This window comes from Lates calcarifer, linkage group LG6 (assembly GCF_001640805.2).
Source record: "Lates calcarifer isolate ASB-BC8 linkage group LG6, TLL_Latcal_v3, whole genome shotgun sequence".
In the NCBI taxonomy this organism is placed as follows: Eukaryota; Metazoa; Chordata; class Actinopteri; family Centropomidae; genus Lates; species Lates calcarifer.
The window spans coordinates 14560763-14573204 of NC_066838.1; the positions used below are offsets into that span (position 1 = coordinate 14560763).

At 38.8% G+C, this 12442-nt stretch overlaps 1 protein-coding gene and 2 long non-coding RNA genes across 10 annotated transcripts in view; all 3 read right to left on the minus strand.

The window, feature by feature from the left end:
• Positions 1-132, minus strand: part of LOC127142566 (uncharacterized) — a 4493-nt gene extending 4361 nt beyond the window's left edge. The window contains exon 1 of the long non-coding RNA XR_007813415.1: positions 62-132. This is a non-coding gene — a long non-coding RNA (uncharacterized LOC127142566). The remainder of the gene's footprint in view (positions 1-61) is intronic.
• Positions 1-4068, minus strand: part of LOC127142567 (uncharacterized) — a 10423-nt gene extending 6355 nt beyond the window's left edge. The window contains exons 1-4 of the long non-coding RNA XR_007813417.1: positions 4029-4068; positions 1875-2259; positions 1187-1633; positions 871-905 (exon numbers count right to left, since the gene is read on the minus strand). This is a non-coding gene — a long non-coding RNA (uncharacterized LOC127142567). The remainder of the gene's footprint in view (positions 1-870; positions 906-1186; positions 1634-1874; positions 2260-4028) is intronic.
• Positions 4069-6354: 2286 nt separating this feature from the next.
• mybpha (myosin binding protein Ha) overlaps positions 6355-12442 on the minus strand; it is a 33243-nt gene continuing 27155 nt past the window's right edge. For 2 of the 8 annotated variants that reach the window (XM_051071259.1, XM_051071256.1), the window contains exons 13-14: positions 6623-6665; positions 6355-6536 (exon numbers count right to left, since the gene is read on the minus strand). Coding sequence is in view for 4 of the 8 variants with exons in the window: in XM_051071257.1 (XP_050927214.1) it covers positions 9739-9779; positions 10488-10674 (228 nt within the window). In the remaining 4 variants the exon portion in view is untranslated. Of the gene's footprint in view, positions 6537-6622; positions 6666-9713; positions 9780-10487; positions 10675-12442 lie in introns of all 8 variants that reach the window. The other 6 variants (XM_051071260.1, XM_051071255.1, XM_051071261.1 and 3 more) reach the window with 5 other exon arrangements.

Here is a 12442-nt window from a genome sequence, read left to right on the forward strand (position 1 = left end):
TACTATACTATGACATTTTTTCATGTTTTTGACGCCATACTATACTATGACATTTTTTGACCGTTTTTGACGCCATACTATACTATGACATTTTTTCATGTTTTTTGACGCCATACTATACTATGACATTTTTTGACGTTTTGACGCATACTATACTATGACATTTTTCATGTTTTTTGACGCCATACTATACTATGACATTTTTTGACTGTTTTTGACGCCATACTATACTATGACATTTCATGTTTTTGACGCCATACTATACTATGACATTTTTTGTGACCATGTTTTTTGACGCCATACTATACTATTTTTTGACCGTTTTTGACGCCATACTATACTATGACATTTTTTGACCGTTTTTGACGCCATACTATACTATGACATTTTTCATGTTTTTTGACGCCATACTATGACTATGACATTTTTTTGACGCTACTATACTATGACATTTTTGACCGGACGCCATACTATACTATGACATTTTTTCATGTTTTTTGACGCCATACTAACTATGACATTTTTTGACGTTTTGACGCCATACTATACTATGACATTTTTTATGTTTTTTGACGCCATACTATACTATGACATTTTTTGACGCCATACTATACTATGACATTTTTTTCATGGTTTTTGATACCTTATTATTTTATAACATCGTAACTTTTATCATTACGTAATTCTACATACTAGTATAAAGTTATAGAATTTTACTGATGCAAACTACATTGAATGAACAAAATACTTTTGTACTACAGATTAGTTTGATTATTAGATTTTAATTATATTTTAATAACGAAAGAATAAATTGTTGATAAGAGGTTTCATGGATCTATTTTTTTCACGGAAGCAATAATGTTTTCTTACCTTCACTTTTGGCTGATTCTGTTCCATGAATTCAGCTGAAAACACACAGAACATTTGTTTAATACCAGGTTTTTCCAAATACAACATTAATGAAAAATAAGGCATAACTGGGTTATTATCTTTACCTCAAAGTAACAGTGATTTTATCCTTAAAAATCCTCATCTTTGAACTATCTAAATAAATTTCATTAATGAGTTAAGTATATTTTCTGACAAATTATTAAACTATTCAGACTGAAGATCAAATACTGAACGTAAACAATTTAATGTCAGTGCTCACTGTTGGACAGTTGATGTAAAGTGGTTTGTGAATTACCTGGTGGCCTGTGTCCTGGTCTCAAAGAACTTCTTCATTGTATGAACACTCTCTGTGATCGTGGACTACGTCTCTGTGATCGCGGGCAATGTCTCTGAGATTATGGACAAAGTCTCTGTGATCATGGACAATGTCTTTGTTATCGTGGACGATGTCTCTGAGATCACAGACGGTGCCTCTGTGATCATCGACAATGTCTCCATGATCGCGGGCAATGCCGTCAAATCGGTGACCCCGTCTCCGCCGATTCTATCGCAAGGTCTCTACGAAGCATGGGACAATGTCTCTGATCATGGACAACGTCTCTCTCATCTTTGACAAGGTCTCTGCGATCATGGACAATGTCTCTGATCATGGACGATGTCTCCCTCATCCTCAACAATGTCTCTCTGATCACGGACGAAGTCTCTGCGATCATGGACGATGTTGTGGACAAAGTGGTGACACCTGGAGGGAAACAAAGAGAAACATACAAAGGAAAATGATCAATACACTAGTACCTATGCCTCATCAACAGTTTCACCATGAAAACACAAATAAATATTCAACATTACAGCTGAAACAGAAGATTTAACAAACATTAGAGGGCTGTTTCAGAAAATGAAATGCTGATATACTGAATACTGAACATAAACAGTTTGTCAGTGCTCTGTGTTGGACAGTTGATGTAAAGCGGTTTGTGAATTACCTGGAGGCCTCTGTCCTGGTCTCAATGAACTTCTTCATTGTATGAAGACTCTGTGATCGTGGACTACGTCTCTGTGATCGCGGGCAATGTCTCTGAGATTATGGACAAAGTCACTGCGATCATGGACAATGTCTTTGTGATCGTGGACGATGTCTCTGAGATCACAGACGGTGCCTCTGTGATCATTGACAATGTCTCCATGATCGCGGGCAATGCCGTCAAATCGGTGACCCCCGTCTCCGCCGATTCTATCGCAAGGTCTCTACGAAGCATGGGACAATGTCTCTGATCATGGACAACGTCTCTCTCATCTTTGACAAGATCTCTGCGATCATGGACAATGTCTTGGTGATCGTGGAATATGTGGTAGACAAAGTGGTGACACCTGGAGGAAATCAAAGAGAAACATGCAAAGGAAAATGATCAATACACTACTACCTATTCCTCATCAACAGTTTCACCATGAAAACACAAATAAATATTCAACATTACAGCTGAAACAGAAGATTTAACAAACATTAGAGGGCTGTTTCAGAAAATCAGCAATTGGCTGTCATCACCTCCTGAAGAACTAACAACAACAAATTCTTGGGAAAAAGTAAAATGATTATTAATTGTGTGTCTATAAACTAATCACTGAAGCAGTCGTGTATGTTACTTTGAACTGCACAATAATAATAAACACTATTAAGTACATTTTTGACTGCAGGATTTAAACTTGTGTTGTTTATTATACTTAAGCAAAAAGTCTGAGTATTTCTTCCATCACAGATGGTCACATACTGAATCATTATTTTAAATTTCAACATTCTTATTAACACATATTTAAAATGTCTTTGTTTTGTGTTGTTTTTGTTTAATGAATAACAACCAAATTTACCAAGGCAGCAGCTTATGTGAAAAATTATTTAATTAATTATTTAAGCAAGAAAGTGTAGAACTGCTCGTTATATACTGTAAAGATATTTTTAAAATCACCCTCTGACCAACAGTTAAAATTACCACACTTATGAAAAACTTACATGAGACATTCCACAATGTACCTGTATCGTTTTGCATTATCTGACTTTCAGTCAAATAAAAGAATCTTTCCAGTTACATCATTGAAATTTTTTAAAAATAGTGTTAAAATCTTGTCTCGTTCCCGTGAGCTGAGTGTATCATCACACCCCTAATTTATCATTATAGCTGAACCAGAACATTCTCTAAACATTAGAGGAGTGTTTCAGAAAATGGGCTGCTAATTATGACAGATAAAAGCATCATGTCCTTAAGAACCAACAACATGATAACTAAAATGTTTGAGGCTCAAACTTGTGGAGGAGCAAAGAGTTATACTTCAGTTTTCAAGCTTGAATTTAACATTTAACTGAACTCAATCGAGTATTAAGATACCACAAACAAATTTCTCATCACTAATATATAAGTGTGGGTCAATAGATATCTACGGAGAGATTACTGCCACAAACAACAACAAACAAACAAAAACGTTATTAATGGTAACGCTGACATCCAGGTGTAAAGCAGCCAATTACAGACGCGATACAACTCAAATAAACGCAAGCTGACACAAAACGATGACAAAGACATGACAGACTGTAAACAGAGTTAAAATAACCAGTATGGAACACAAAGTTCTGTGGCCTGTGACGCTACACAGATACACACAGAGAGGGGGGATGGATACAGAGATGAGATGTACTTGTATCTCTTTCATCTGACTTTTAAACTACTGCGATTACTTGCGTTAACTTTTAACACATTCATTTTGTGGGTAATCTAATCTCTGCTCCCTCTTGCCCTTTCGTAGAATCGGCACCGGGGTGAATTGGTATCTAGCTAATAAGTCAATGTTACCGGTCTCCACCACCACAATGCTTCATTGAAAATAAAAATAACACAACAACAAACACACTGAACTGAAAGCAAAGCATTTAGAGTTTTTGTTTTCACTTTATCAGTCTAACCTCGGATGGCTGTAATTAATGTTAGCTAGCTAACTAGCTTGCAAGTTAATAAACTCAACTGCCCGACATCATGATGGACGGCCACTGTTTGACATCACATGGCCACAGAGGGCATGTTGGTCAGATAATGTCTGGGGATAAATGACACTGAAATACAAACAGAATGTTAGTAGAATTATCCAATTACCTGTATCACGTTTCTGCGGATTCAGCTTCCTGCCCAATTTGGTTGATGTTGGCCCTCTGGCCCAGTGAGTGTCAAGGCGGCGGTATATTCGTAAATCCTGCCGTGGTCTGAATGTATAAAACAAAAGGGCAAAACTTCAGCTTGCTTGTAGCTGAACTGTTGACTGCAGGATTTATTCTCTTTTTAGCACAGAAAAATAATAAATAACAGGCCTGCTAGCTCAGCGCGACAGTGTATGCAAACGTGTCCACAAATCACATAATAAACAGCTTAATTTTTAACGCTATTACATTCTCACACCGACTCACAGCATTCTCATACCCCACACTGGGGGTACCAGCATACTATACTGAGGAATGCAAACCCACCTGAATGTATGAAACAAGGAGGCAAAACTTTAGCTTGCTTGTAGACTGCAGGAGTTTTTCTGCAGCGCTGCTTCTATGGGGTTTTTAGGTTCCTCACAAGCGCCCTGTGCCACCTATTGGCCGGTTTGAGATTGTTCCAATACATCAACAAGTGACCTTAACCACATTACAACACAATGGAGAAAAAAAACGAAAAAAAAAAAACACACACACCCATACGGGTGGTCTATTTTTCTTTAAACATTTAACTTATTTAACTTATTATCTTATCAATAATCTTATCAATTAACTGTACCATGGTACAAATGAACTTTTTTATACCATTCTTAATTCCTAAATGTACATTTTAAGTTTTTATACTCTATATTTACCTTTTTAAACACATTAAAAATTTTTCAATCTATATTTATGTCTCTTCAAAAAACATTTTAACGCTTTACACTGTCAAAATCAAGTTTTTTATAGTGGCAACAAGATAGTTTACTCTATCCACCAACACACAAGCAATGACACAACAGTGATCAGGTAAGAAAGCCAGTGAACTTGTCCTTGTACAATATCTTCGCAGCACCAAAGTGGAATTTTTTCATACAATTACTTCACAACTTGTATATGTACATAAAGGAGATGGCGGTTTAAGAACGGGGATACAAAACAGAGACCCTGGAGCTCAGCAATTCATTCTTCATAAATTACATTAAAGCAGGGTGGACGACCATGACCTACAGGTTTGAAAGAAGTGATTTTGACAAGTTTGTAGCTTTCTCCTTCGCTGGTGTCAGCAACTGTGGTCAGCTTGGATGCACAGCAGTAATAGAAACAACGGCAAGATTCAAAGATGTGGGGCTTGCAGTGGCTGATTATTCTGTACTGGACTGAGGTGTGAATTATTGTGAGCAGGAGTAAAAAAGACAGAGGAACTAACCTGGTGACTAAAGGTTAAACACCACCTCCAGATTGGTTTTAAGATATATAAAATGTTTGATTTAAAAAAAAAAAAAAGATGTTTCCAATCATGATTGGCTCCAAACTAGGCACACAATGATGGTTCTAGGTACTGAAGCTACATACATCAAACATAGAGCACAGGTGAAAACAGCCTTCTGGTGTCTGACTGCACATACTGTCCATCATTCTGCACAGTGAAGGTAAAGGTAACGAGGAATGAGAAAAAAAAAAAAACAAAAACATTTTTGAGAGGACCAGCAACACTGGGACTTTAAAGAGGAATCCAAGCTGACAACTGTTGTGAGCTTGTTTGAAAGAGCAAGCTACAAACTTTTCAGAGCCTAAGGATAGCAAGTGTTTGAACAACCCACTTACCACTGGTTGCAGATCTATGTAGAGGTTTAGAGAAAAATGCTTCAGAAGCTATTTCTTCCTCCTCTGTTATTTCCTTGTTAGAGTGTACTTCCAATAAAAACTGACAGCATAGTTAATAAATTATCCAGCATAACAACTTAAATGTTTTCTAATTTTATTTGTCAACAATGAGCAACAACAACAAAAATTCCACTTACTACCACTGGGGTGGCAATCTCAATACCTTAGCAGATAAATCCAAACCTACATCTGTAGCTGGATTCCACTTTTTATTATTTGGACAAACCGGCACGTCAATTACAGTGCCCACCACATTACCCTTTGAAAGCCTGCAGATTTGTCTAATATAGTGCTGTTTCATTATAAAATTAGTGTCCAATTGCATCTTAAGTCATTTTACTGCAATCATCACACTGTATTTTGAAAATTGTGTAGAAATCCTCAGTAATATACAATAAAATAACATTTTTATTAAACATTCATATAGTCAATGCAATAGCATGGTCTAAGGATTCACTGTTTTTATTGAGTAGGTCATGTATATACTATAACAAACAGGCAAATGGACACAGGCAGGAAAAACATGGTAAATATAGCCTTACATACATGTAACCAACTAAAATAACATACAGCATTTGGCAAACTGGGACGGGTGGGTGGTGTGGGTCTTCCCTGCATACTGGAAGGAGTGGGGGAGTCGGGATGTGTTGGTGGAAATAGATATGGAGATGCTGGTATGTTGATCTGTTCCTTTCTTCATTATGTACACACTGCTTCACAACCAGCCACAACTTTTTCTCTCACCTCCTCAAACACTCTGAATAAGATAAGAGAGATGTTCAGAGAGGGTTGAAGGGGCTTTATCTTATTTGGGTTAACAAACATGCACACAAATGAACTCACCTTAAAACATAAGACCTGGACTTCTGCTTGTCCTTTAAAGGCACTGGTGGAAAGATAATTAAAGCAAGAAGAGGGTTAAATGGGGTCACGAGGTGTTAACAATCACTTCAGACAGGAATGTTCTAGGAGAAACTGCCTGAGTGTGTATGCCCGGCTGTGAATTTGCTTGAGGTTTTGAATGTGTGAGAGCTGGCTGCGTGTTTTCCATTAAGGATTATCTGGCTTGGTTTCTGCCCTCTTAGCCCATTCTCCCTTCTTCTCACAGCACTGAGCTTGGCCTGTTGACTCATGGTAATGTGAAGAGTTTGGTTGTGTGTCAGATCATCTGGAGTCATTTTTAGAAACTGTGGAGCGCCACGCTGACATCACCCTTACCCCCTCCCCACCTAAAGGCGCTCCCTGTCTGATCTCTCGTTTTTCCCCTTGAGGGGCCCTCCCATGTATGGCTGTGCCTTACGGGACCGCATCCTGACACTCACTCACAAACACGATCTCGTCATCTATAGGTCGCATTTTGCACTGGCCATGAAACCACCCTGCTCCTCTGGTAATCTGATCACAAGTGGACAGCTGTAAATACAGGTGTGAATGCATCCAAACACATCCAGGATGCGTTAAGATCTGATCACATGAGGCACACTAGGGGGTGGTCAGGAAGGCATGTGACTCCATTTGCAGTATAGTGTGAACACACGTGTCCTTGACCATACTGAAGGTCAACTTTGTAGTGTGCATGTAGCACAGCAACTGCATCCACTGTATTTGCTTATGTCAAACAAGTAAAACAAGAAAATGAGGCCCTATGCTGAAGGTTAAGCACCAACATGACACTGCAATCTTTCTTGAAGTGTACATCTGAGTGCTAAAGTATTTTCTCTTTGGCAGAGATCATATTTTTTTCAGTGACAAAATTATGTGCGATGGGAGAGCAATGTTTGATTACAAGCTGTCACGCCGAGATGTGTTCTGATGCTAGTGTGATTTATAGATGATGCCATAAACTACCATTGTTGTTTTAAAAACACTTGCACTGACATGTTCCTACGTTAACATGGACACTAGCATTGTAATTCATTATGAGTCAATCCCAGGTACTCCTATATTAGCATACCAAATCTGCAACTCAAAACAGTCACCAGCAAATGCATTATTCACTTCTGTTATATTTGCTAAAACCTACAGTACCCAATAGCTGTAAGACATTTTTTAACCTTTCTTAATAGTACATGTCAATGACCTGTTTTTAAACATTTATGGATTTAGTAGGAATTTCTATGAAAATAGTATGTCAGCAGTCTTCATTAAAAAATCTGATAATTCCCCTCTTTTGCAGTGGTCTCATTTCTGAAATCTCCATGTAAACAGCAATGATGTCTTATGATAATGATTTAAGGATAACCCTGTAACAATACCAAGATTCTAGCTGAAGACACATGATTTCTTGGTCATGTTCACCCAAAGTTTTTAAAATGATATATGAATAGAAGTGACAGTGAAAAGAAAGACCACTGCCCGCTTGTGTCTATGCATCGTTGGATCCAGAATAATTCCAAGCTTTAGGAGTGATGGGCTAGAAATGTAAATAATGACCGAATTACCTGCACAAATGATAGAGAAATCACACAACAGACAAGCTCTATTCAAGACTAATTTTATGCTAGCATTTAAAGTGGTCCCTTGCTCACATGTTCTCAGTGGACAGCAGGCATAGAAAGCGATAGTGTTTCACAGTGCTGCAAAAAGACCCACTGGTATGTCCTTTACAGTAAGATAAAACCATTATCCTTCACTCCCGTAACCTCTTTTACAACCTTCAAATATCCTATACCATCTCTTAACCAAGATCTTTAATCATCTGGTCTGGTCATTCTTCACTGCTCGAATGTCTTGCTCTTCTCCCCCCATTTTTTCCCTTTCCTCTCTTTTTTCTTTCTTTTTCATCTTGCCACCCACTCCCCCTCTCACCACTTCATGCTTTTTAAAAACACTTTAAAGGGGGCTTCTCTTGTCAGCAGTAGAAACAACACTGTGAGCAAAGCCTCCTGGAATTCCTTGAAATGCTACACCACTGAAGTATTTAAAAAGCTTAAATGAAAGTGTCAATACCAAAACATGGAAAATGGCTGCCTAACAGTGAGGAAATGAAATGCGAAAGCCTGTAAAACATCAAATTAGTTTTTTCTGTTTGACTGACATCTTTGCCACATAACCACATCCAAAAGCAGGGCTTGGAAACGTACAAGATGTAAAGAGTTTCCAGTGGTTTTTGATTTGATGTTACGAGTTTACGAACGTACCAGTTCATGGTAGGTCAGCAGGTACATTGAACTCTATTGTGTATCTCATACATAGGGTTTATGGTGTGAAAGCAGAAATAAGCTGTGTTTTGTCATAGTGATGATAGTGGCATGTGACTGGAAGGATATTTCTTAGGGAGATGAAGATATACAGGGTGTGATCAAAACGTTCAGAGACTGCATTTAGAACAGACAAAAATTGATTTGAATTTGGCCACCATTCCCTTTGAAGTAGTCACCTTGTGCAGCAATACAATATTCCCAGCACTCCTGCCATGCATGGAACATTCCCAGGAAGTCCCACTCTGTAAGCATATCAAGCACCATCTGCAACTTGCACTGGATCTCCTCCACTCCTCCACAAAACGGTGACCCATCAGCTCGAATTTCATTTTAGGAAAAGGAAGATATCACTGGGGGGAGCCAGGCATGTTGTCATGATGATGCACCCAATTACCATTGTGCCACAGTTCAAGTTTGTTTGTGCCTCAAATGTTTTTCCTCAGACTCCTCAGAATGATGCGTGGAACTCGAATGTCTACGAAAACAATGAGCATGTTCTTTGTAGCTCCTGACCTGATGCGCCTTCTTAAGCCTTTCAGACTGTTGGCTCTTCTGCAGCAAAGAACTGCTGTTTGTGCTGCATGCACATTAACATGTCATGCACCATTCGTTGACAACAGTCTCAGAACGTTTTGATCGCACCTTTTGTAGGAGGGGAAATTTCCTCCCACAAGTGACATTTATAATATCTCTTGCACAGGAATGGGTATTCCTCTGTCTTTGTTCCTTACCTCTGGAAACATAGATGTTTTAGATTTATTTGCCCTTCTCCTTGTCAGCCTCTGGAAGAATCACTTCTGTAGGAGGGAGAGAAATATAGTTAAATTATGTTTTTAAATGAATCTAAATAGTGGATTATTATAAGAATCACAGTTTCATGAAAGTTTGAGGGTCAGGGAAACAGGAAATAGGTTCTTCAAGTTCTCAACATTTATATTAAGAGTATTAAGAGATAAGTCTGGTGATAATATCCATGCCTTTCCCCACTGTCAACAAATCTCATGAAAAGGCCAAAAGCAACAAAGAAACTGATCTTGCTGACAAGTGTCGTCTGTGTTTTCATAGTTTGTTATAGCTTATTTACTCTGTGTAAATAGACTTCAATTTTGTCACAAATACAGATTGAGGTGCTCCTTAATTACCATGAAAATGGGTGCTGCAATTAATTTTCAGTCCATCACTCATCCATCCTTATACTGCTGTAAATACTCACTGGTGCACCAAATCCACAGCTAAAAAGTACTCAACAAATGTATTAATTATTATTGTTTGTTTGCTAAAAACCACCATTGTGACCCATTTAAGTCTTAGCCATTAGTCTTGGTTTAAGGATTTAACTGCATTTCCCACATGACCTGCATCGACCGACGAAGTCTCTCAGTACTTAATAATTTCATTGAGAGACTCATACAGTGTTGATTTTGGTCTTGTCATTGGATATGTCGACGGTAATCTTAATGTTAAAATTTTCCAGCCTTATCCTTTAACTAGCACTTAACACTTACGTTTGACCTCCAGCTTGCAGGAGACAGTGGCCTCTCCCTGGGCATTCTTGGCTCTGCAGGTATACACACCACCGTCGAAGCTGCAGGGCTTACGGATCTCGAGGGAGCAAATGCCCTGGTTGGAGAGCTGACGAAACTTTGGATCGTCACCAATCACCATCTGATTTTTCAGCCACTCAATCTTTGGCTGAGAAGATGAGACAAAATCAGTTTTATTACAGTGCCAAAAAATGCCCTCTCAGCTCAGGCTAATGTTTTGAAACCATGATGCCAAATATCTTGATTTTAGTCATGCTGGTGATGTTGCTCCATGGATGGCAATGTCAGTTGGCTGGTCCACCACTTTGTTTCAGACTTAAATATCTCAACAACTGTTGAATGGACTGCCATGACACTTTGTACAGACATTTGTGGTGGTCAGAGAATCCCACTGACCTTGGTAATCTCTTGACTTTTCATTCCAATACTACAGAGATTTGCTTCTTTTTGGTCAACAGTTTTACATGTGTCTTTACACAAACACACAACACCTGAGTAAACTGGATAGTTAGTCTCTTGCCAACCTGTCTCCCAGTGAGCTCAGACAGTCTGTGCCGAGCGTGACAGTTGGGTAGAAAGGGAGTAACATAAACCTTTTCCTGACCCCAGATATGTTCTGCTCTGGGTTTCAGTAACACTCTCCCTGCACGGATTTCCTCATGGCCCACCTTCATGCAAGGTGATTCTGGTTATTGAATTACACTTCAGCTGATGTATCTTCAACCCTTCCTCACTGATGTGTGAAACATAATTAGTTCTTCTTACGACAAGTCTTCAAAATAGATGTTGTTTTACTGTAAAGTAAAACTAATGCCACCCATTGTGTCCTGTCAATCTTCAATACCGCTGCTGATGGTGGAGGTGGAGGACGATGAAAATAAGGGACATGTTTTCATCCTAGGCTGTTGACCAAGGACTGTATATTTGAGCCTTTGGCAGTGGAGGAGATGCTGCTGCTGCTGCTGTTGACGGGGATGCTGTGTTGCAAACCAGCTCCTTCAGCACATACTAATGCTGCATGTGTGGTGGTCTTTGTAGACCTGCATATTTTATATGATATAAGGGGTTGGTTACATCAATATCTTGTGATCAAATTAGTTACTTTGGATCACTACATCCACATCAGGAATCAGCCTGCAGTAGTAAGGGGAAAAGGGAAGAATTTTGATAGGTGAAAATGTATTTCTAGTCATGCTAATGGTGTGGCTCAACAACCATTAGCTGCATCAGCATGAAATTTTGTACAGCCATTCTTAGTATCTGCAGGATGAATCCTACAACTGACTTAAGTGATATCCTTACTTCCCTTCTGGTCCATCAGGTTGTCAAGGGTAGTTTTTAGTGGATTGTCTTGCAAACTGTCTGTCAGATTGCAATGAAATTAGGTTTAGATGGCCCCACTCAAATGTTCTTTTAAATTGCACTATTGGCAGTGGACCTACTATTTATAGGCCTGTTTTATTAGTGGTGAGTTTTGTTTAATTGAAATTGAGATAACAAGCTAAACAAAGACAACATTAATCCATCCACTTGTCTCTCCTGCTCTTAGTATTTTATCTTCCTCTGTCCCATCATGTATCTGTGTTTGGGCATCCATGTGTGTGGATGTTAGGGATAGCCAGTCACACTGATAACAGAGCTGCATTCTGGACGGGTGGCAAAAATAGTACCCCCTTCTTTTGTCTTTACTGCTTCTTTCCAAATGAGCTCTCTGCCTCTATGTGTGACAGCTCTTTATCAGAGACAGCAGGACAACTTATCACACTACATGCCTTTCTGCTGGACCTCCTCAGCAGGCCTTAATCGGCTCTGGAGTCTGAGCCAGGGAAGAGGAAGTGGCTCAATAAACACACTGTAACACACTTACAGCCCACGTAAGTGTGAAATAATCAAATTTTCTGTTATATAAAGAGAGG